This window comes from Sorex fumeus, unplaced genomic scaffold (assembly GCF_029834395.1).
Source record: "Sorex fumeus unplaced genomic scaffold, SorFum_2.1 ptg000063l, whole genome shotgun sequence".
Lineage (NCBI taxonomy): Eukaryota > Metazoa > Chordata > Mammalia > Eulipotyphla > Soricidae > Sorex > Sorex fumeus.
Genome location: NW_026606120.1, coordinates 59640196 through 59664265, shown reverse-complemented (window position 1 = coordinate 59664265; position 24070 = coordinate 59640196). Strand labels below are relative to the sequence as shown.

General features: G+C 39.4%; 1 protein-coding gene across 4 annotated transcripts in view; it reads left to right on the top strand.

Moving 5' to 3' along the window:
• Positions 1-24070, top strand: part of INTS2 (integrator complex subunit 2) — a 186620-nt gene that overhangs the window by 31089 nt on the left and 131461 nt on the right. For all 4 annotated transcript variants that reach the window (XR_008794245.1, XR_008794244.1, XM_056127331.1 and 1 more), the window contains exons 16-24: positions 4959-5063; positions 9789-9953; positions 12177-12378; positions 13860-13985; positions 18764-18962; positions 20920-21171; positions 21916-22023; positions 22158-22263; positions 23856-24032. Coding sequence is in view for 2 of the 4 variants with exons in the window: in XM_056127331.1 (XP_055983306.1) it covers positions 4959-5063; positions 9789-9953; positions 12177-12378; positions 13860-13985; positions 18764-18962; positions 20920-21171; positions 21916-22023; positions 22158-22263; positions 23856-24032 (1440 nt within the window). In the remaining 2 variants the exon portion in view is untranslated. The remainder of the gene's footprint in view (positions 1-4958; positions 5064-9788; positions 9954-12176; positions 12379-13859; positions 13986-18763; positions 18963-20919; positions 21172-21915; positions 22024-22157; positions 22264-23855; positions 24033-24070) is intronic.

Genomic DNA, 24070 nt, shown 5'->3' with positions numbered 1-24070 from the left:
CTTCAGTGCCAGGAATCAAGTTGGGGTTGACTACATGTAAGGCAACTGTCTTATCCTGTATAATCTCTCCAGTATTATTATCACAATTTTAGTGACCCTGTTCACTATATATAAATTAAAAAACTGAACACAGCCAGGCATAACCTCTGAGCATTGCCAGGTATGGCCCAAAAAAAACAGAAAAAAATAACAACAAACAAAATGTTTATTTTGGGGAGGTTACACCTGGCAGTACTTCAGGGCTACTCACAGTTCTGTGTTGCTGGGGATCAACTCAGTCTTCTTTCTCCATGCAAAGCATGTGCTTCAGCATGTTAAGCTGTCTCTCTGGCCCCTGAACTAGGCTTTTATTTACTTTTTTTTTTTTGGGCCAAGCCCAGCAATGCTCAAGGATTACTCCTGACTCTGCACTCAAGAATTACTTTTCGTAGCTCAGGATACCATGTGGGATGCAGGGGAGTGAACCTGGTTGGCTGCATGCAAGACAGGTGCCCTACACTCTGTGCTATCTGTCCAGCCTCTGAACTAGGCTTTTAAACTATATAAAAGCTTCTTTACAAAATATCAGAAGATCAGGTTTACCTTAGAAGGTATCAGTATGAAATACTGTTTTCCTGTCATTGAAAAAGAAGGTTCACCTGTATTTTAGGATTTCTGAATATATCTTAATTTCATATTGAAACAAGCTAATGTCATTGAACATATATAATAGAGAAAATTATTATCATTTTTTTTTGCGGGTGGGGGGGATGGTCTTCTGTACCAGAGGCTATTACCTCTGGTGCAGAAGCCCATCGTTACTCAGGACTTACTCCTGAGTTACTTACCCAGCGTTACTCAGGACTTACTCCTGCCCCTATGCTTAGGGATCATTCTTGGTGGACTTGACGGACCACTTGGGGTGCCAGAGATTGAACCTTAGTCAGCTACTTACTCGGTAAAGGGCTCTGCTGCTGAGGGAAAATTCTTATGAGGGTTATTATTTTGCCACACATGAGTGATTTTGCATTTTAAAAACTCTAATGTTACTTTTCAGTGTTTAGCAAATTAGTTGTATTTATCTGAAATATGTTTTTAATACACTGTACATTTCTCAGCTGCTTTCTTTTCTCATTACTTTGGTTAGGGTTTTACAGGTGGCATTTTATATCTAGAATTGTACTTTTTGTCATACTAGGTATAGTATGGGCTAATAATAAGCATTAGGTAATCGTCTTCTGTTTAGTGGTAGAGAGCATACCTTGCATAAGACCCTAGATTTGATTTCCAATACTGCATAAAGGAAAAAATACATATACGGCACCACTTTTATTCATATTCAATGAATTCTGCTATTATGACACTTAAGATTTAATATATGTGTAGAGAAACTTATTACTAGGTTGAATTTTGAAGATCTCAGACTACTAATACTGTCACCAGGGATCAAGAGACAGTTTGTTTTAATGTTTAGCAGAAAAAATTTTTTAAATACAGGAAGTATGTATGTAAAATAGTATAGTTACTTTATAGTCAATATCGGTAACATTTGGAATTATCAATCTTCCTCTCTACCCCACTCTCAAGTTTTTAGACCTTTAAGAATCTTTAACAACTCTGTATTTCAAATCTGGTATGTTTCCCTGTGAGTTAAAGGTTTGTGGCCAGGGATGCCAGGAAGGGTGGTCATTGCATGACAGACCTTTAGTGAGGGCTGGGATGGAGAGAATGCTGAGTCTTTTACTGGGGATGCTATGGGTTTTTCCTCTTTGTAATTATTTCTCTTGTTTAACCTTTTGTTTTTTTTTTGCAATATTACATATTTTAAATTATCATGCAACTCCAGAGCATTTTGTATTTGGGAGAAAAAATAATTGTTCTACCAGCTGTTAGTTGTATAATTGGAAAAAAGTTTGTCTTGAACTTTTTGCAGATTTGCCATTAGCAGCGTTAAAGAACTTCAGAAAGAAATAAAGACTCTGTATTCCAATCACCAGTGACTGCTTATTTCACCTGACGTAGAGGGTGGAGCTGCTATTTTTTGATTTTGGCCCACACCTGGCAGTACTTAGGGGCTACTACTGGCTTTTTGCTCAGGGTTGTTTTCAGGGATCCCTAGGGTCCTATGGTGCTGGGGGTTGAACCCAGACCTCCCACATGCAAATCACATGCTCAGCCTGATGAGCTCTCTGACCCAAAGCTGTTATTCTTTATGCAACTGTCTGATGGATCACAATCGGAGTGTGAAAGTTTTAGGTTTGGAACACAATTCAGCCTGGAATAAATTTTGGAAATGAACTAGGGAAATGGAAGAGACATATTAGGGTTTCTTTTTGTTCTCTCATCCCCTTTCAGTTATCAGTTTTTCTTCAAGATTCCAGGTCACTTTTTCTCAAAAGTTTAGGTCCATCCCTTGGAGAAGAGATTGCTAGAATGATTAGGGGTTATTGGTAATAGCCTCAGGTGCAGTTGAGGAGTAGGTGGCATTTTTCTGTTTGCTTAAAGATGGTAGAATTCTATGGGGTGCTGAGGAATTTTCTTTTCTTTTTCTGAAAAGAGGATGGGAGACCAACTAAGTTTGCAATTCCTGCTCTAGGTAAAATATGGTGTGACTAGGTCTGGTAGCAATGTATATGTATTGTGAAGGTAGAATTGAGAGGTTTTGCTGGTGGATTCATCAGGTTTGATAGAAAATCAAGGTTGACTTGGAGAATTTTGGCTAGAATCTAAAAAAGGGTGACTGTCAACTGAAATGAAAGATGAGGGAGGTGTGGATAGCAGATTTGTGGGGGTCAATAGCTCAGCTTTGGACATGTTAAATCCAAGATGTCTTATAGACTTTCAAATGTAATGTTAAGGAGACAGTTATATACTAGTCTGGTATTTGGAGGTGATAATTCAGTTGAAGTTTTGATATTCTTATCCTTTAAATTAATTACATTAATTTATTATTTTTTCATTCATCCTCACTTCCCTTTTGTCTCCAGATTTTTTTCTTTTTTTGCTTTTTGGGTCATACCCGGTGATGCACAGGGGTCACTCCTGGCTCTGCACTCAGGAATTATCCTTGGCGGTGCTCAGGGGACCATATGGGATGCTGGGAATCGAACCCGGGTTGGCCGCGAGCAAGGCAAACGCCCTACCTGCTGTGCTATCACTCCAGCACACCCTCCCCGCCCCCCCCCCCCCCCCCCCCCCCCCCCCCCCGTCTCCTGATGTTTTGATGACTGGAGTTGTACACATGGTTAGTTGTAGTTGCTTGAACATATACTTGTGATGCTGGCTAGGCATTGCAGTTACTTAGTTGTGCTTTTATATATAGTCACTACAGGTCGCATTTTCTTTTTTCTATTTTTTTTTGTTTGTTTTTTTTTTGACCCACATCTGGTGGTGCTCAGGGCTCAGTTCTGGCAGGCTCCAAGGACTATATGGAGTGCAGGGGATTGAACTCAGGTCAGCCACGTACAGAGCAAATGACCACACTTCAACACCTTACAGATTGTATTAAAAATAAAAATTATATGTATCATACCCAGCAGAGCTCAGGACTTATTACTAGTTCTGCACTAAGGGTTAACTCCTTGTAGGGTTCAGGGGAACAGTGTCAGAGATCAAACCCAGGTTGGCCGTGTGCAAGGCAAGTGCCCTACCCGCTGTATTGTCTTTTCAGTCCCTAGAGTTGCACTCTTTCCTTATGTTACTCTATAGTGCTAGTTGGGGATCAATGTGTTCTCACACATGTACTCACCAGGGGTCGCTTTTCTGGCTTCACTGCTCATGCATCTCTGTTTTAGATGCAGTGCTTACTAGGGCCATAGCCTTTAATTGCAGTGCATGCAGACACCTAACTGGTGTGGCTTAAGTTGCTTGCTGTGTTGGGAAATCACAGGTAGTAGATCTGCCAGACACAAACAGCAAGAACAGCAGGGCTACTGGGATAACACTTGATGATGTTGCAGAACCAGGAATTGAACTCGTGACCTTCTGCTTACATAGTAGGTGCTTGAATCACTGAACATCTTTTGGCCCCTCAGCACATCTGTCTCTGTCTAAAATCATGGTCAAGATTTTATCAGTCACTGGGGCCAGAGCAGTAGTACAGTGGGTAGTGCATTTACCTTGCACTCAGCTAACCCAGGATCGATCTCTGGTATCTCATAATGTCCCCCCAAGCACTGCCAGGAATAATTCCTGAGTGCAGAGCCAGGAGTAACTCCCTGAGCATTGCTGGGTGTGACTCTAAGCCAAAAAGAAAAAGAGATTTTTTATCAGTCACTATTTATTCAGTGACTGACGTCGCCACGAGATGGAGTGGGAGAAAAGGATGATCTGATGGTTGCCTAGGGAAAAATGTTTCACGGAGGAGGGAGTGATCAGTGTCAGATAGTCTAGATAGATTAAGGTTAGGTTTAGGCATAAGGCTTCACTGATGATTGCATTTAATATGTTGTAAGTTATGAAACCTTTATAGTTAAACTAGTAAAATGGTAGTGATTTCAAAGAGAACATTAAGATGGATGTGTTAAAAAAAATGATCGACAACTTCGCTGACTGAAGTTAGGAACTGTGAGAGAAAGATGTGAAAAATCATATAGCTCAGCTTCCATTGGAAAGAGTTTGTCTGTGATGATTAAAATAAGTCTTTTGGAATCATAATGCACTAAGCCATGTGGCCATGAATGCATTTAGTCTTCCTAATTGGATTTGGGAGTATTTCAATTCATTTGCTGGATTATGTCAGTGCGGGGCACTCTGCAAATGGCTTCTCTTGATTTTCTCATTAGTTTCTATTTTGGAACATAGAGATGATTTTGCTCCTCCCTAATTTTCACTTTTGATAGTTTTTCTTCATCTTTCATCTTTTATTCACAGATTAAAGTCAATTATAAATAATTTGACATTGTTTTTATTCCCACTTAGGTTAAACTTTGTTTTTTTTAACATTTAATTTTACTTCTTTTTTTTTTTTATCTTAACAGCTGCCATGCAGAGAAAGCCCAAATCATATTCTTCTTCTTTAATGGATCAGATTCCTATCAAATTCCTTATTCGACAGGCTCAAGGACTGCAGCAAGAGTTGGGAGGTAATTATTTTCCTGTCTTTCTAATGCTATATTTTTATTGTTATAATGTTACAAGGGATATTTGGTGCTTAATATTAAAATTCAAAAATTCAAAGAAATAAGAAATTCCTTTTCACCTTTTATATTCTTTGATGTCTACAAAACTCCTCTGAAGAATAAGAAAAATAATAATCCGAAACAACATTACCTAGGTGTTTTATTTGGAAGGTTATTTTAGTGTTTTTTTTTTTTTTAATTTTTGGGTAACACCTGGCAATGCACAGGGGTTACTCTTACTCCTGTCTTTGCACTCAGGAATTACTCCTGGCGGTACTCAGGGGACCATATGGGATGCTGGGGATGGAACCTGATTGACCATGTGCAAGGCAAATGCCCTACCCACTGTACTATTGCTCTAGTCCCTGGAATGTTATTTTAAACTTAAAAAAGAAAATACAGGATGAGGAGCCAGAGAGATAGTACAGCAGATAGGAAACTTGCATTGCACAAGGCCAACCTGAGTTTAGTTCTTGGTATCTCAAATGGTTCCCCAAACCCAGTAGGAGTGATTTCCTGAATGCAAAGCCAGGAGTAAGCCCTCAGCACTGCCAGGTGTGTTCCAAAAACCTAAAACAAAAAACCAACACCCCTCCCTACTCCCCAGATTAAACAATATGAAATGGCAAGGAGCGAACATTTATTTATTTTTTGACTTTTTGGGTCACACCCGGTGATGCTCAGGGATTACTCCTGACTCTGCACTCAGCAATTACTCCTGGCTGTGCTTGAGGGACTGTATGTGATGCTGGGGAGTGAACCCTGGTGGGCTGTGAGCAAGGCAAATGCCCTACCTGCTGTACTATCCGTCTGGCCCAGAAGTGAACAATTTTGATGTACAAAAAAGTCCATTTTCATGTGACTAAAGATAAATGCTTGATTAAAACTTGCATTTTTTTTTGTTGTTTGTTTTGGTGTTTTGGCCACAACTGGCTATGCTCTGTGCTTAGGGATCACTCCTGGCAGGGCTGAAGGAACCACACTTAGAGCCTATGATTGAACCCTGGTCAGCGACATGCAAGGCAAGCTCTGGCTCCAACAGTTGTTTTTTATTACTTTTTTTTTTAATTAAAAAAATATTTGGGGGGCTGGAGCTATAGTACAGCGGGTAGGGCGTTTGCCTTGCACGCAGCCAACATGGCCGACACAGGTTCGATTCCCAGCATCCCATGTGGTCCCCCGAGTACCGCCAGGAGCAATTCCTGAGTGCATGAGCCAGGAGTAACCCCTGAGCATCGCTGGGTGTGACCCAAAAAGAAAAAAAATATATATTTGGGAGGTTTTGGGCCAAACTTGGTGTTACTCAGAGACTATTCCTGGCTCTTTGCTTGGAGATGTCTTTGGCGGTGTTTGGGGAACCATGTGGTACTTGGAATTGAACCCAAGCCCTCACACATGCAAGGCATGTGGGCTATCATTGAGCCATACCACTATCCTCAATTTTAAGTAGTTTTTTTTTTTTTTTAGTTTTTTTTTTTTAAATATTGTAGGAGTACTGCTATTTATTCAGCCACTGATTAAGCTGATTGAATTGGGCATGAACTCCACATTACTTTTTTTTATTCTATTCTGAATGTTAATTTTATTTTATTATATTATTCCCCCCCCTTTTTTTTGATTCACTGAGAGATACAGTTACAAAGCTTTCATGTTTGAAGTTCGCTCATACAACCATCAAAAACCCATCCCCTCACCAGTGCACCAGTGCACATTTTCTACCACCTAAATCCCCAGTATTCCCCCACCCGACCCTCATTCCAACCCTTCCCCTGCTTCTGTGGCAGACAATTTCCCCCATACTCTCTCTACTTTGGCTACATTCGATTTTCTTTTTCTTTTTTTTTTTTTTTTTGCTTTTTGGGTCAAACCTGGTGATGCACAGAGGTTACTCCTGGCTCTGCACTCAGAAATTACTCCTAGCAGTGCTCGGGGGACCATATGGGATTCAGGGAATCGAATTTGAGTTTGTTGCATGCAAGGCAAATGCTTTACCCGCTGTGCTATCACTCCAGCCCCTACATTCGATATTTTGACACCAGTCCCACCACCACTCAAACCTGCCGGAAAGGCAGTGCTAGACAATTTGTTTTGTACTGCTTGTTATGGATAGAATATGATGGCCAGGAAACTCTATGTCGTTCTCTTCCAGGAGCTTTAGTTTATAGTCTCTGGGTCTTGGCCATTGATGAGATTACATGGCGCCAGGGGCAGTTTGTGGGTGTGACAGCCAAGCTTCTGAAAAACTGGGGGGAGGAGGCCCAGTCCCAATCCATGCCGGCTTGGAGATCTCAGTCACAGGTTCCCGTATATCTGGGTTTTCCTGCTCATCTGCTCTCTGGTGAGGTTCATCCCATCTTAGGTGAGGTTCATCCCAGCATGTGGAGATGGCCGTGGGCATGGCGTTGTTAAGAAGTTTTTATAAGAAAGAAAGAATATGCTATTATGATTGGGACTTGGTGTCGTTATTTGCTTTAAATTCCATAACTGGATGACTGAACTCAAGTATTTTTATTACTACTAATACTATTACCCCTTCCTATAACTCTGATGTTGATGATGAGGATAATGGTGTAAAAACAACTGTATCTGGTGTTCCTGAACTAAGGACTTAGTGTGATTCTTTGTACTTCCTAGTAGGCATTTTTATAACATTGTAATTTATTTTCTTAATAGTTACAAATCATTAACGTATTCTATAAGCAAACGTTTAGGAATAAGATTTTGGTTTAGTAAAGTGAAGTGTTCTCATTGCTTTTGAGCTTCCTTAATTTTTTTAAAAATTTTATTTTATAAATAAATATTTGATTACATTTAATATTCAAACACCAATCCCACCACCATTACACCTTCCTGCCACTGTCTTTTGGATGTTTCCATCCCAAAGCCCAATCCCTGTCCCAAAGCAGAATCAAAATAATATATTTTGTATTGTTTGTTATGAAAAATGCTGAAAATGTTACAAAAAATATCATTAGAGGAAAGTTTGAAGATTGTTCTATTTCAGCAGGGGCCATTAAGACCTTCTATTAAGAGATCACTAACATGTTGTTAAAGGTTGAGCCTTGTGTGCTTTTATACATATATATATATGTATATATATATATATCTGTAAAAAAATACATTTCCCTCTGAGATTGGTTGCCCACTTTGAACCCCATCAAATATGGTGCAGTACTCTTGAAGTATGGGTAGAATGTGTTCCATGAAGCGTTCAGGAATAGGTTCATCCCGAGCAGGTAGAGAGTGGCCGTGAGCGTGGCGGCGGTTGAGTTCTGGAGGTTTTCGGCTGCTGGAGCTGGGTCCCTTGGGGCGTGGAGGGCTCTCCACCACCCCCCTTTGGGGCGCCCCAAGTGAAACAGCCTGGCACGGGGTCTGGTGGCATGGTTATGGCGAGCGTTGTGTTATGCTACCTTCTGGGAAAGAAGGGCATGCTATCTGGATGGTGATTCATTTTGCTGACCTTCATAGCTTTGTGACCTTGGGGATGTTAAAAAAATGTCTTTTAGCTTATTACTGTAGAATGAAAACAATATTGAGTACTTTGTAGGAATGCTAGGGTAAAATAAGAAAATATATATAAAGTGCCCAAGACCTTTTAAGGCTTTTAAATTTGTAATTTTAGTTTCACCCACCTATTTTAATAATTCTCAACCAGGATGGAGGTGTTGATGTTATTCCATCATATTCTCTAACACACTATTAGACTGTTTTCAGACCATATACGATGCTCTCTCAACTCTTATTTTCTGTGTTAACTTTTCCAAATGGGAGACTTTTACGTTGGGATAGGTTGGAAAGAAACTTGCATTTGTGGGGCTGGAGTGATAGCACAGCAGGTAGGGCGTTTGCCTTGCACGCGGCCAACCCGGGTTCGATTCCCAGCATCCTATATGGTCCCTTGAGCACCGCCAGGAGTGATTCCTGAGTGCAAAGCCAGGAGTAACCCCTGTGCATCGCTGGGTGTGACCCAAAAAGCCAAAAAAAAAAAAAAAGGAACTTGGATTTGTTATAAAAGTAGTTTGCAAGTTCATCACGTTTCTTGGGGAACTTGTGGATTCCCTGGCTGAACAACTGAATAGTAGTTCTTTTGTGCATCCTGTAGATTTTGTGTATTCTTGTAGACATGAGATATGAATTCATTTTTACCCCCTTTTGTTTTTGGGGCCACACCTGCTGGTGCTCAGGGCTTATTCCTGGCTTGTGTTCAGGGATCACTCCTGATGAGACTCAGACCATATTGTGTGTGAGGGATTGAACCTGGTTGGCTTCTTGCAAGGCAAATGCCTTATGCAGTGTGCTATCACTGAAAATTCTCAAATGGGTGCTAGAGAGATAGTGCAGCGAGTAGGGCACTTTCCTTGCACGCAATCAACCCAGGTTCGATTCCCAGCATCCCATATGGTCCCCTGAGTATTCCCAGGGCTAATTCATGAGTGCAGAGCCATTAACCCCTGAGCATTACTGGGTGTAGCCCAAAAACAAATAAAATGAAGAAAATTCTTGAATGTTTAAGAATTAAAAATTCAGGGGTTGGGAATGACCTTTAGTGGTTGAGTACTTGCCTTACAGTGTGAGGGCCTGGGGTTTGATTCCCCGAATAGTAAAACAAAGAAGCAATAAAACCAAAAAAAATAAATAAATAAAATAAAAACCTTCTAAAATTTGGTTGATTTTCTGTAAATTTTCAAGGATTGCATTCTGCTTTATTACGTCTCCTTGCAACTAACTACCCACATTTATGTATTGTGGATGATTGGATTTGTGAAGAGGAAATCACGGGTACCGATGCCCTATTAAGGAGAATGCTCTTGACAAGTAATGCCAAAAACCACTCTCCTAAACAACTGCAGGAAGGTATAGTAAATTGATGTTTTTTTTACCTCCGTTGTTAAAATCTTAAAATCACAAAATCTCAAAATTGTGTAGAATTTTCTTGAAGATCCAGCAATGTTTTGTGAATATCACTGTATCACTGTCATCCTGTTGTTCATCGATTGCCTCGAGCAGACCCCAGTAACGTCTCCTTCGTCCTAGCCCTGAGATTTTAAAAAGTGCCACATTTGAGGCACTTTCAGGGTCAGGAGAATGAGACCCACCATTGTTACTGCTTTTTGGCATAGTGAATACGCCCTGGGGAGTTTGCCAGACTCTGCCGTGTGGGCAGGATACTTTGGTAGCCTGCCAGGTTCTCCAGAGTTTTGTGAGTATATTTTGAATAATAATCTTTACAGAGTTTTAACCATTTCCTTCTCACATGTTTATAATTGTTTTCTTCTAGGTTCTAGATTATGTTACTAATTAATTTATATGGTTTTTATCATGTTTATAAATTGGTAATAAATGTAATGGAATAGAGCAGTATACCTGCTTTTATTGGATAATGTTATATCAGCACTGGCAAATAGAAATATAATGTAATATTGCTAGCCACATATACAACTTTTATTTTTAATTTAGCCTGTTTGAGATATAAGATTATACCCTAAAACATACACAGTTGGGTAAACCAAAAAGAAATATATTTGTTTGTACTGTGCTTGGACTTCTGGCTCTGCACTCAGGGATCACTCTTAGGTGAAGCTCAGAGAACCGTATGTAGTACCATAGATCAAAGCCAGTTTGACTGCTTGCAATGCAAGTGCCTTTTCATTGCACTGTTGCTCAACCCCCAAGAAATATTTTTGTTTGTTTGTTTGTTTGTTTTTATGCCACATCAGGCAGTGCTCAGAGGTAACACCTTGCTGTACACAGAAATTTTTCCTGGCAGGGCTTGGGGGAAATCATATGGGATGCTGGGAATTGAACCTGCACCAGCCACATGCCCTATCTGCTGTACTTTCTGTCGCTGTAGCCCAAGAAATATTTTTCATAAAATAATTTAAAAACAGAAAACCAAAAACATTTTACTACCAATACTTTTTTTTTTTGCAGTGCTGAGACTTGAACCTAGGACCTCACACACTGTTGTTTTTCCACTTAGCTTTTCCCTAGCCCTTTACTTAAAAAGCAAAGACTTGCTGATTGGAAGAAAAACAGTGTTCATAAATATAATTTTAATCTTTTCATGGCTATATTAAGTAGACAGGGGCTGGGAATATATTTTAAGCAGGGGGATCCATGTGCATGTGTGAAGTCTGAGTTTGATCCTCAACACCCATAATCCCCCACATCTCCTGATACATGACTCTTAATGACTTTAAGTAAAGCAGTGAACCGAGGCTTTGAGTATTCCTGACCGTGGCCCCCATACCAACAGAAAAAAAATGAAAAGAAAAAAAGAGTCATAGAGATGATACAGGGTTAAGATCCTTGCCTTCCCTGAGCCAGTGAGGTATGGCTCCCAATGAGAGAGAGAGAGAGAGAGAGAGAGAGAGAGAGAGAGAGAGAGAGAGAGAGAGAGAGAGAGAGAAACAGAGACAGAGAAACAGAGACAGAGAAACAAAGACAGAGAGAGAGAGAGAGAGAGAGGAGAATAAAAGGATAAATCGGAGTGTAGCTCAGTGTTAGATCACATGCTTCACATATATGAGGCCCTGGATTTGATCCCAGTTGTCAAATTTATTTTTCATTGTAGCATGAATTTCAGATGTACATCGTTAAAAAGCAACATGTGTATGTATACTACATTTTACCTCTAAAAGTTCAGTTCTAATATTTATAGTATTTAACTCAGTATATCTAATATAGCACTTCATCTTTAATTAATAAAAAGATTTAGATTATTTGAAAGTGTTGGGGTTCCATAACTGGTGGTCTTCTAGGGAAAATTTTGGTTTGGTGCTCAGGATCCCTTTTAGTAGTGCGTGGAAGGGATTTTGTGGGCTCAGGGTCAAAAAATCACACTTGCAAGACAAGTGCCCTATCACCAAGCCATAGTTTCAGTCCTATTAAGTGAAATACTTTGTTGTTCTTTTCCATATTATTTCCAAAGTAAATATAGGAAGGTAGCATTGAAATTTTTATTTTTTCTTAGCAGTACTGTTTTCTTATTTGGTGTTTATTTTTTTTGAATGATTTTAGTACCTACTCTGTGAACTATATTAGAATTTAGGTTTGACTGCTAAATTTTTGTTTTAGCATTCTCAGCTGTCCCAGTGAATCACACACAAGTGATGCAGATTCTAGAACACTTGACTCTACTGTCTGCCAGTGAACTTATACCATATGCAGAAGTGTTAACATCCAATATGAATCAACTATTGAATTCAGGGGTTCCTCGAAGAATTCTTCAAACAGTCAATAAGTTATGGATGGTCCTTAATACTGTGATGCCTAGAAGGTAATTCCAATGTATGCTACATGTAATAGATAAGTTTATAGCAGTGATTATATACAACAATCAAACTTGGGGCTCATTACTGAGTATTTGACAATCTAAGTCTTTCCTGAAGACTGCTAGTTCAAAAATTGAAGATTTTTTTTTCTTTTGCTTGTATTTTGGTTTTGGGCCACACCTGACATTGGGCCCCACCCGACATTGCTCAGGGCTTACTCTTGCTCTGCACTCAAAAAAAATCACTCCTAGCGGGGCTCAGGGGACCATATGGGGTTCTTAGAATTAAACATAGGTTGGTCTTGTGCAAGGTAAATGCCCTGCCCATTGTACAATTGTTCTGGCTCCAACAATTGATAAACTTTCTGGAAAAGCATAAGCTTTATCTTGAGACATGGAAGCTTTAAAATACTTTTGTTTTTCTGTTTGTTTGTTTCAGTTTTGGGGTCACACCTGGCAATGCTCAGGGATTACTCCTTGGCTCTGCACTCAGTAATTACTCCTGGTGGTGCTTGGGGGACCAAGTGGGGTACCAGGGATTGAACCCGGGTCATTCTGCGTGCAAGGAAAATGCTCTACCTGCAGTACTCTCGCTCCAGCCAAAAGTACATCTGTTTGAGAACGTTTTTTAAAGTGCGTCGCTCCTTTCCACTTTGTACATTTGAGCTGTTTGGGCTCCTTCTCAATCTATTGTTAGCATTTCTACATATGTATTTTATTTTGTTTTTCCTTCTCATTTACTTTTGTTTCTGTTTTTTTGGGTCACACCTGGCAGCGTTTTGGGGTACTCTCAGCTTGCTGCTTAGTGGTCCCTCCCAGCTGGAGGTCCTCACTACTAGGATAAAACTTGGAAATTCGGCATGCAAATTGTGCACTCCAGCCCTTTGCACTATCTCCTAGTTCCCCAGACAGAAATTGTAGAACTGAAAAATACAGTATCTAAAATTTAAAGTTCTCTAAACAGAATAGAGAAGGAAAATAATCAAGTTTTATTTCTATTAATAGAATTCCCATTATCCTCTCTCACATTTTATGTTTTTCAGAAATCTTACTGTCAAGTGGAGCTCTTCTTTTCCTCTTATAGAGGTTCTTTAAGTGTTTCTTGGAGGTTTAGTAGCAATACATTCCTTTAACGGTTTGACTAAAAAGCATTTTATTCTTCCTTTAAATCTGACCGATAACCTAGCTGGGTGGATTCGTTTGTATACATCATGCCACTCCCCGTGGCTCATGAGCTATTCCTGTCTTGGTGCTCTGGAGTCACTCTTGGCAATGCGTGGGAGGCCATATGGTAGAGGGAATTGAACCAGGCGCTCATACACGCAAGGAAATCGAACCCGGGTCGGCCGCATGCAAAGCAAACTCCCTAGCCACTGTGCTATTGCTTCAGCCCTGATAAATCTTTTTAAGAAAGAAAGGACTGAATAGCTATAGGTTTCAGTTATAATAAACTTGTCTTTTGAACATGTGATCATTTATTTTATCAGGCTATGGGTAATGACAGTTAATGCACTTCAACCAACAATAAAGTTTGTTCGACAACAAAAGTATACTCAGAATGACCTGATGATAGATCCTCTTATTGTCCTAAGATGTGATCAGAGGGTACACAGGTATGTGCCATTTCACTTTCATCTTTATAGTAGAGTTATTTATTGGAAAGTTAAATGGAATTGTTTTTTGTTGTTGTTGTGGTACTGGGGATTGAACCCAGGATCTCACACATGCAAGGCAAGTGCTTTACTGCTGAGCTGTCTTCTTCACCTAAGAAATTCTGCTTAAATTTATTGGCAGTATGATCTGAATTTTTTTAAGTAGCCTGATACTCATTAACTGTATTCATTTTGATATATAATATGGGATTAATAAAACCTAGCCTTGGGACCGAAAGGTAAGTACAGAGGTTTTGGCAAGCTCCATTTGATTCTATCAGGAGAGATTCCTGAGTACAGATTCAGGAGTAAGCCCTGAGCACTGCTTGGTGTGTTGTGGTGTTGGAATGATGTGCATGGGAAACCACCAATAATAGTATTGTAAATCACCAAACTTTAATCAATAAAAATAAATTAAAAACAAAATGAAATCTAGCCTTAAGGAAAATGTTACTGTTGGTTTTGGTAACCATTAGTAGTGACTATTCTCTATGACAAGATTGATAAAGAATAATACTCTTTTTGTTGACATTACTGAAAGGACGTAAAACTAACTGATTTTTTGGTGAGGGAGCATTTTGCCCACAACTGTTCTCAGGTTTTATTCTGGGCTCTATGCTCAGGGGACAATATGTGGTTAGTTGCATGCAGTGAAAGCATCTTACCTGCTATACTATTGTTCCAGTCCCATAAAAATTGAATTTTTTTTTCCAAATTGAGAAAAGTTTTTATTTTAGCAAGGAGAAAGGAAGAGGAAAAAGTGCAAAGAAGCTTCTTAATTGTTGTAACGATAAGCAGGATTCCCCTGAAACTGATTTTTTTCTACCCCCTCAGTTGTGATGTTTGCCTTTTTGATTCCACATTTGTGTATAATTCCTTCCATTTGCTGAATTTTGATTACTTACTGGGAAGTCACCACTTTCAGAGGCAGAATTAATTGATATCTTTTATGTTTGCATGTCTAGTTGCTATGCTGAATAATATCAAAGACGTACAAATTGACGTCCCTGCCTTTAAAAGTGATTATTACCCTCATGAGGGAAATAAGGCAAATACATGAAAAGGTCAATGATAGTGTCATGTGCAGGTGAATGGCATAGTAAATAAATGCTGTTAGGAGTTCAGAAAATGTAGCAATAGTACAATTGAAGGGTAGGGTGATTGCCTTGCTCGCAGCTCACCTAGATTCAGGCCCGGCATCCCTTATGATCCCCCAAACTCACCAGGAGTTGATTCTTGAGCACAGACGTAGGAGTGACCCCTGAGCAGTGCTGGGTGGGACCCCAAAACAAAATGAACAAAAAACAAAAAAAGATGAACACATCAAAAAATAAATATTTAGGATGTTTTGTACTCACCCAGAGTTCATGAAGGGATAGCGGGTAGGCTCTCAGAGAATTGAGACTGACCGTATATTTATATAACTGTTGAACTTCTGTATTCCTGGGCTTCTTAAAAGTAATCCTGGGCTGGAGCAATAGTACAGTGGGTAGGGCGTTTGCCTTGCATGCGGCTGACCCAGGTTCGATTCCCAGCATCCCATATGGTCCCCTGGCTCTGAGTGCAGAGCCAGGAATAACCCTTGTGCATTGCCAGGTGTAACCCAAAAAGCAAAATAAAATAAAATAAAATAAAAGAAAAGAAAAGTAGTCAAAGTAGTCCTTTTATGTATGCATCAAATTTTTCATAACATACAAGTAAAAATGCAAGGAAAATAAGTTTAGTGGAGAGTTTGTTCTCTAGCATATTTTGCCACTGCTATAGCAGAATTCCCCTTTGACCTTTTTTAACAAGTTTTTTTTTTTCATGTTTGGGGTCTATTTTTGTTCCAAATCTTGAGGTCCTACTCCCAACTCTGTGCTAAGGAGTCAATCCCAGTGGTGCTCAGGGAACCCTGAGGTGCAGGTGATTGAATCGAAGTTGACAGCAAGGCGAGCCGCCTCAACCCCTGTACTAGCCCTTGGATTGTTTTTAAAAATATGTCATATTATAGGTATTATTTTACACTTTTTGAAAACCTTAATATTCTGATTGCGGCTGTGGCTAGAGTACACATCTTACATTTGGGAAGTCCTGAATTAGATCTTCGACACTGTGTGCTCTCTCTGCCGCTTCCCCTCTCCCTGAACCAGGAGCGGCAACAGCAGCACACACAAAGAAGAAATAACACTGTTCTCAGTATATTCTTCATTAGAATGCCCAGTTCTGTCTCATTTGCTTTAACCGTTGCAAAGTATTTTATGTCATAAAGATTAACAGTCTGTGCTTCTTAAACTAGATTGGAGTATCTAGATTCGAGTTTGATTTTTGACTTATTTAATTAAACTTATGATCCCCTCCTTCCCTTCATTATTGTTGATATTGTGATGACCAGGGTTTGAGTACATGCTAGCATTTTTGAGTGGCGGTCACTGTCAGGTTGTGGTACTTGTACACAGATGTACCACAACCTCACAGTGTTTGCCACACTGATGACACAATGATCAAACACCCATCCCTCCACCAGTGCACATTCTTGGCAATCCTCTAGTTCTTAGGGTGGGGCGGTGAGGTGGTGGCTGTGGGAAAGGGGGCACACCCTTCATTTGGATGCTCATGCGCATTATGGTTACAGTGCTTTCCTAAGGTTGCTGACGTGCTCACACGTGCTTGTTAGGGGTTGTACTTCCTAGCCATGGTGCTCACACATCTTTTTGCTGTAGCACATACATATACCTGGTGGTGCTGCAATTCAAAATCACTGTCAGCACCAGACATCCCATATAGTAGATCTCCCAGCATTGTGCTCAGTGCCTGTGGGACACTGGGGGTTTGAGCTGGTGATCTGGTGCTGACTGTAGAAAATTTCAGTATTTCCAAAAATCCCTTGACATGTGATGGACAATTAAGTTATTTCCAGGGTTTCTGTTATAAACAAAGCCAGATTATCTGCTTATACACGCATGTTGGGTCTCTCAGTGTTAAAAGTGGCAGTGCTGAGTTTTTTTAAAGCCTTGGCATTTCAAATTCTAGTAGTTATTAATTTATCTCTTTTTTAGTTTTGTTTTGGGCCACATCCAGTAGTATTCAGCGATTACTCTTGGCCCAGTGCTTGGTGTACAGGGATTTCTTGAGATATTAGGGATTGAACCCAGGCCTCCTGCATGCCAAGCATACACTTTAGCCTTTTGAGCTATTTTATTTTTATTTCCCTGATTCTTCCTTGTTTATTTATTTATTTTTTTACACTGGAACCTTACCTTTTCTTTTCTTTTTTTTTTTTCTACACATAGTGGTGCTCAGGGCTTACTCCTAGCTCTGCACCCCTGGCGGGCTTGGGTGCCAGGGATCAAACCCAGGTTGGCCCTGTGCAAGGCAGTGCTGTACTGTGACTCTGGCCCTAATTTTAAATCTTATGTCTTTGTTAAAAAAGTTTGATCTGTTATAATCTTTGAAAAAAATGAGTAACTATTCATCTTATAGATTAGTAAGTAACTTTTTGGTCAAGTAGATGAAGTACTATTTTTAAAAATTTTTTTTTTAATTACTGTGAGATAGTTATAAGCTTTCATGTTTGGGTTATAATGACACAATGATCAAACACCCATCCCTCCACCAATGTACATTCCCCACCACCAGTATCCCCAGTATAATCCCTCTTTCCCACCCTCTCTCTGCCTCCATGGCAGACATGATTACCCATAATCTATCTCTACTTTTGGGCATTATGGTTTGCAATTCAGACCCTGAGAGGTTTCCATGTTTGGTCCTTTATCTCTTATTGCGACCGATTCCTCCAGCCATCTTTTTCGTGATGTGATCTATGAGGCAGGCTTCTCTATGAGGCAGGCTTCCAGCTGTGTGTCTGTCCGTGTATCTATTGTCATTAGGTGTCAGCCACATATTATGTTGTTTTATACTCCACAAATGAGTGCAGTCCTTCTATGTCTGTCCCTCTCTTTCTGACTCATTTCACTTAGCATGATACTCTTCATGTCTATCCATTTATAAGCAAAGTTCATGACTAGATGGAGTACTTTTGGAATGCAGAATTTTTTTGCCAGCCTCTTCTAAAGAATAAACAGAAATAGGGCATGGGAATGTGACTTAGTGGGAGAGTACTTGTCTTGCATTTGTATGGCCTTGGGTTTGATTCTTGGTACTGCTGAAAATAAATAGGAGCAGAAAGAATAAATATTCTCTTCTGGTTCCTTTCTCTTGGCCAGTAATATAGTATCTCTCTTTGAGGATAATTTCTATGATCGGCTCATATCTAAGAAATTTATTTATTTTTTTTTTGAGCTGCACCAAGCCATGCTCCTGGAGGTGCTTAGAGGATCATGTGGAGCTAGAGATTGAATCTAGGGTATAGCATAAAAAGCATGTGTTCCAGCCTATTGAGCAATTTTCCTTCCTCCTAAGAGATTTATTGGCAATGCTATTTTCTGCAAAAATGATTATCTTTGTACTAGCTCAGTGGTAGATTTATATATGAAATCCTGGTTCAACCTGAGCACCAAAAAAAAAAAAGGTATCATTTCTTTAGGACACATGTTCTACATATATCTATATATTTGTTCATCAGATCATACTATTCATATAATCTTAATTATAAAGAGGAAGCCATATAACACTTATTTTGAGAATGATAGGAATATTTCAGTGAAAAAAAATTTTTTTTCAGTTTTCATCACTGCTTAAATTGGTCATCTTCTGGCTAGTTTATAAATTTACCTTTTCCATCTTCTTTCTGTGTTTAGGTGCCCCCCACTGATGGATATCACTCTACACATGTTGAATGGATATCTTCTTGCATCCAAAGCTTACCTTAGTGCGCATTTGAAGGAAACAGCAGAGCAAGATAGGCCTTCCCAGAATAATACAATAGGTTTAGTTGGACAAACTGATGGTCCAGAAGTTACCAGAGAAGAACTGAAAAATGCATTACTAGCTGCACAGGTAATAAAGTAAAATTTAGTCAAAAAGGGTAAGGGCTTCTCTATTTATATAATTAATTGAATGGATGGTATATTGTGCTTTCTCTGTAGAAAAGTGACAGTGTGCATTCTTTTTATTATAAAATATATTTCAATGGTGTTATCTTTGCTCCTGAATATCAATTGGGCATTATTATGGAACTTAGAATGACCCTTATAACTTAGCATTTTAAGTAAGACTTATTATTTTAACAAAATATAAGCCTTTGGTTTCTTAAAATCCAGTGGTGGAAAATCAGTAAATTGTAGAGACAAACAGAGTAAGAAGTATATATGTTTGTGTGTGTGGTGTGTTTGTATGTATTAAGAATAAAACATCAGGAATTAATGAAGTACAACGAAGGTAGTTAAGTGGTTTTTTTTTTTTTTTTTTGAGCCACCCAGCAGTTCTCAGGGTTTACCTGACTCTGTGTTCAGAGGTCACTCCTAGTGGACTCGGAGACCGGGGACCATCTGGATTGCTAGGGATTGAACCTCGGTGTGCTGCATGAAAAACAAATGCCCTACATACTATACTATACAATATTTCTGACCCTTATTTTTTAATTTAGGGAAGTTTTATAACAATATAAAATTTTACTGAAGCCATAGTTTGTTTTGTTTTTTTTTTTTTTTTTTGCTTTTTGGGTCACACCCGGTGATGCTCAGGGGTTACTCCTGGCTTATACACTCAGGAATCACTCCTGGCGGTGCTTGGGGGACCATATGGGATGCTGGGAATCGAACCTGTGTCGACCATGTTGGCTACGTGCAAGGCAAACGCCCTACCCGCTGTGCTGTCACTCCAGCCCCGCCATAGTTAATTTTTAATAATGCATATGTGAGATGATTATCTTAGGCAATTTGAAATTGTTGGGAGTTGCCTCCCAAGCTATATTCAGGATGCTCTGGGGCTCCTCTAGTGATTTTTGGCCAACCAGGCTAGCAATTCAATCGATGGGCATAGAATGGAGAGCTCTTCACATCCTGTGATGTTGGGGATTCTCAGGCTAACCCAGAGGTGCCCGGGAACCTCCAGTACTCCAGGGCAGAACCTGGTAGTGCTCAGAAAACCATATGGCTCTGGGGATCAAATAGGGATTGACACATACAAAATAATGTGTTTTAACCCTCGAGCTATTTTTCTGACTCACTATTTGAAATTTTATTATATATTTTTTTAAATATTTATTTTTGGGAGCTAGGGCCACACCTGGCAGTGCTCAGGGACTATTCATGGCTCTGTACTCAGGAATGACTCCTCAGGACTGTCAGTGGTGTCAGGGATCGAACTGGGATCAACTACATGCAAGGCAAATGCTTTACCTGCTGTGCTATTTTTCCAGCCCAGTTTGAAAACTTGGGGATTTTGGGCCATATATAGCTGTGTGGGATGCTGGGAATAGAATCCAGGTCCACAGTGTACAAGGAAAGCACCCTTCCCACTCACTTGTTTGCTGTACTATCTCCCCAGTACCAGAAGTACCTCTTAAAAAAAAAAAAAAGGAAGTAATTTGTATCATTCCTGGTCATTTGAGGACAATCTTTGGGTCACACTGGTGATGCACCAGGGTTATTCCTGGCTTTGCACTCAGGAATTACTCCTGGCGGTACTCAGAGGACCTTATGGGATGCTGGGAATTGAACCCGGATCGGCCCTGTGCAAGGCAAATGCCCTACCCGCTGTACTGTCACTCCAGCTCAAAATAACAGTTGTTTGTTTTCTATTTTAGACTTTATTTTTGGCCACACCTAGAAGTACCCTGGGGTATTCCCGGCTTGATGGGCAGGGGACTATGCATTGCCAGGAATTGAACCAGGGTCTTCTACTTGCAAAGCTTCTGCTCCAGCTCTTTCAGCTATCCTTCAGCCCATGAATAGAGTTTTTAAACAAGCTTCTCAGAAACTTACTAAATTCACTGTATTTTATTTGCTTGTAGGATAGTGCAGCTGTCCAGATTCTCTTAGAGATTTGTTTGCCTACTGAAGAAGAGAAGACAAAGGGTACCAATTCTGACCGCTTGTTAAAGAATGCTCAAAGTGTTATTACTACCAGCACATCAAATAAGGGAATGGAGGAAGGTGAAGACAATTTGCTCTGTAATCTTCGAGAAGTTCAGTGTCTTATCTGTTGCCTCTTGCACCAAATGTACATTGCGGATCCCAACATTGCTAAGCTTGTTCACTTTCAGGTCAGTGTTCTCAAAGAATGATGTTTATATTTGAACTTTGTGTTTTAAAATACTTTTTTTTTTAAATTAAGACACCATGATTTATAAAGTTGTTCTTATTATTTAAGGCATACAATGTTCCAACATCAATATCCCCTTCCCTCCATCAGTGAACTTTTTGTGTTGTGGGAATTTTGAATACCAACCTATTTAATTTGGTTTTTGGGCCACACCTTGCAGTGCTCAGGAGTGCTGGGGATTGAACCCAGGTCAGTTTTGTGCAAGGCAAATACCCTGCTCGCTGGACTATTTCTCCAGTTCTGAATACCAACCTATTTAATAGGGATCATTTAGAAACTGGAGATCACACAAAAACAACTAAGGTCTTTTGCAGTATAGAGAAAAATCAAGATTATGTAAGGTTTTTATTTTCCTTTTTTTCCCTTTGGCCAACCTGACTGTGCTCAGAGCTTATTTCTGACTCTGCTCAGGGGAGTCATTTGACTGCTGGGCATTTAACCCAGGTGTGCTGTGTGCAAGGCAGCCTTACCTGCTATACTATCTCTGATCTCTTAAGAATTTACTTCAACCTATTAATGTTTCCAAATAATTTATCCTCATGTATCAGAAAGGTGAAAAGCCAGTATAAATGTAGTCCCTTCTGAGAAACTTTTACAGAAAGGAAGTGCAACCCTCCTTGGCATTATCAAATATATTTAACGTAATTATTTTATTTCTGTTTCCCCTCTTTTCTTGTTGAAATAGGGTTATCCATGTGAACTTCTGCCTCTGACTGTCGCAGGTATCCCATCCATGCACATCTGTCTGGATTTCATACCTGAACTTATTGCACAGCCAGAACTTGAAAAGCAGGTAAAGAGTGTTTTTAGAGATTTAGGAAATGTTTCATTTCTCCCCAGTTCATGCTAGTTATGAAAGATTTGATAATTTTTAATTCTTAAGAGCTGTTCTTCCGAAATTTGTTGTATTTGGGTTTTGTATTGCAGATATTTGCTATCCAGTTGCTTTCTCATTTATGTATCCAGTATGCATTACCAAAATCTCTCAGTGTGGCTCGCTTAGCTGTCAATGTCATGGGAACATTGCTTACAGGTGTGTAATCAACCAACATCAACAAAAACTTCCAACATTAAGTTAGTACATAGTATTTTTTCTGAATTTAGTGACATTTTCTGTGTCACTATGACACAGATGTTCAATTTATACTGTTATTTGAAGTTTTCCTTAGAAATATTTCCTATTGCAAATATGATTTGTAAGAGATATAATTAAATAAGCAAATTTTATCTTTCATTTTGTGAGTGACTATATGTAAATTTATGGTAAGTGAGCACTAATCCAGGGGTATACTTCAAAGGATTAGAGCGTAGTATGTGAATTGCCAGGCTTGGTCCCTGGTACTACATGTCTCCAAGCACTAAGTGGGAGTAACCTCTGAGCACTCCTGGGTGTGACCCCCCAAACCAAAAAGATATCTAACTAAATTATCAAACAGAAATGAGATTCTCCCTTTTTTTTTTTCTTTTTGGGTCACACTGGTGACGCACAGGGGTTACTCCTGACTTCGCACTCGGGAATTACTCCTGACAGTGCTTGGGGGACCATATAGGATGCTGGGAATCGAACCTGGCTTGACCGCGTGCAAGGCAAACACCCTACCCGCTGTACTATTGCTCTAGCCCCAAGCTTCTCACATTTTATAAATGAATATCTGATTTGTTTCCTAAATGCAATAATATCAATAGAAAACAAGTTATAATCATGAGATTTAAAGCTTCAGTAAAATTGTTATATGTACAATAAATATATTCATTATTTTCTAATTTCTGAAACATACGTAATATTTAACAAAACCTTCTGGTTTATTGAGTCCACTGTCCATTGTCCTCCCGTTCATCTATTTGCTCAAGTGGGCCCAGTAACTTCTCCATTGTGAGACTTCTTACTGTGTTTGGCATATCAAATACATCAAGGGTAGCTTGCCAGTCTTTGCCATGTGGGCGAGATACTCTCAGTAGCTTGCCGAGCTCTCCGAGAAGGGTGGAGGAATTGAACCTGGGTCGGTCGGGTCAGCCGCGTGCAAGGCAAATGCCCTATCGCTGTGCTATGGCTCCGGCCCAGTTTATTGAGTATATTATATAAAAAATAAAGTCTAAAATATATGAATTATAATTCAGTCTTCCAAAGTAACGGCCTGTTTCTTGGTGTATTCTTTCTCATTGTTCTGTGATGCCCTATACATTTCTCTTTCCATTATATTCTTTTCCTTTTATAGTTATTAATTGTCGTGGTTAAGAATTTAAATTACCAGAGTTCAGTCCCAATTCCACCACTCATTGCCTATTTTGCTCTGAACAAATTTCTTGCCTTTCTTAGTTTACTTACAAGATATCTCACATGTAAAATAGTTATCATGATTGTACTTTTGTCATTTATAAGATTATAAGAATTAAATGAAGTAATATATGGAATGTATATACCACACTTTTACTTTGCTTGGGCAAAGTAAAATTTTTTTGTTGGATGATAGCTGACCACTAGATTGTAGTTCCCTGAAACAGTAGAAACTGACTTTGTCTTAGAAAATTTTGCATCTATAGCACAGTACGTAGTGTATTATAAGTTCATGTATGTTGAACTGATATCTCTAAAGTTAAAAATTGCATTTCATTTCTTTTCAACAGTCTTAACACAGGCTAAGCGATACGCTTTTTTCATGCCAACTCTGCCAAGTTTAGTTTCTTTTTGTCGAGCATTTCCTCCACTATATGAGGATATTATGTCTTTGCTGATCCAAATAGGGCAAGTCTGTGCATCTGATGTTGCCACTCAGACAAGAGATATTGATCCAATTATTACACGTAAGTAGTAATTTTGGGGTTTGTTTTGTTTTGGAGTC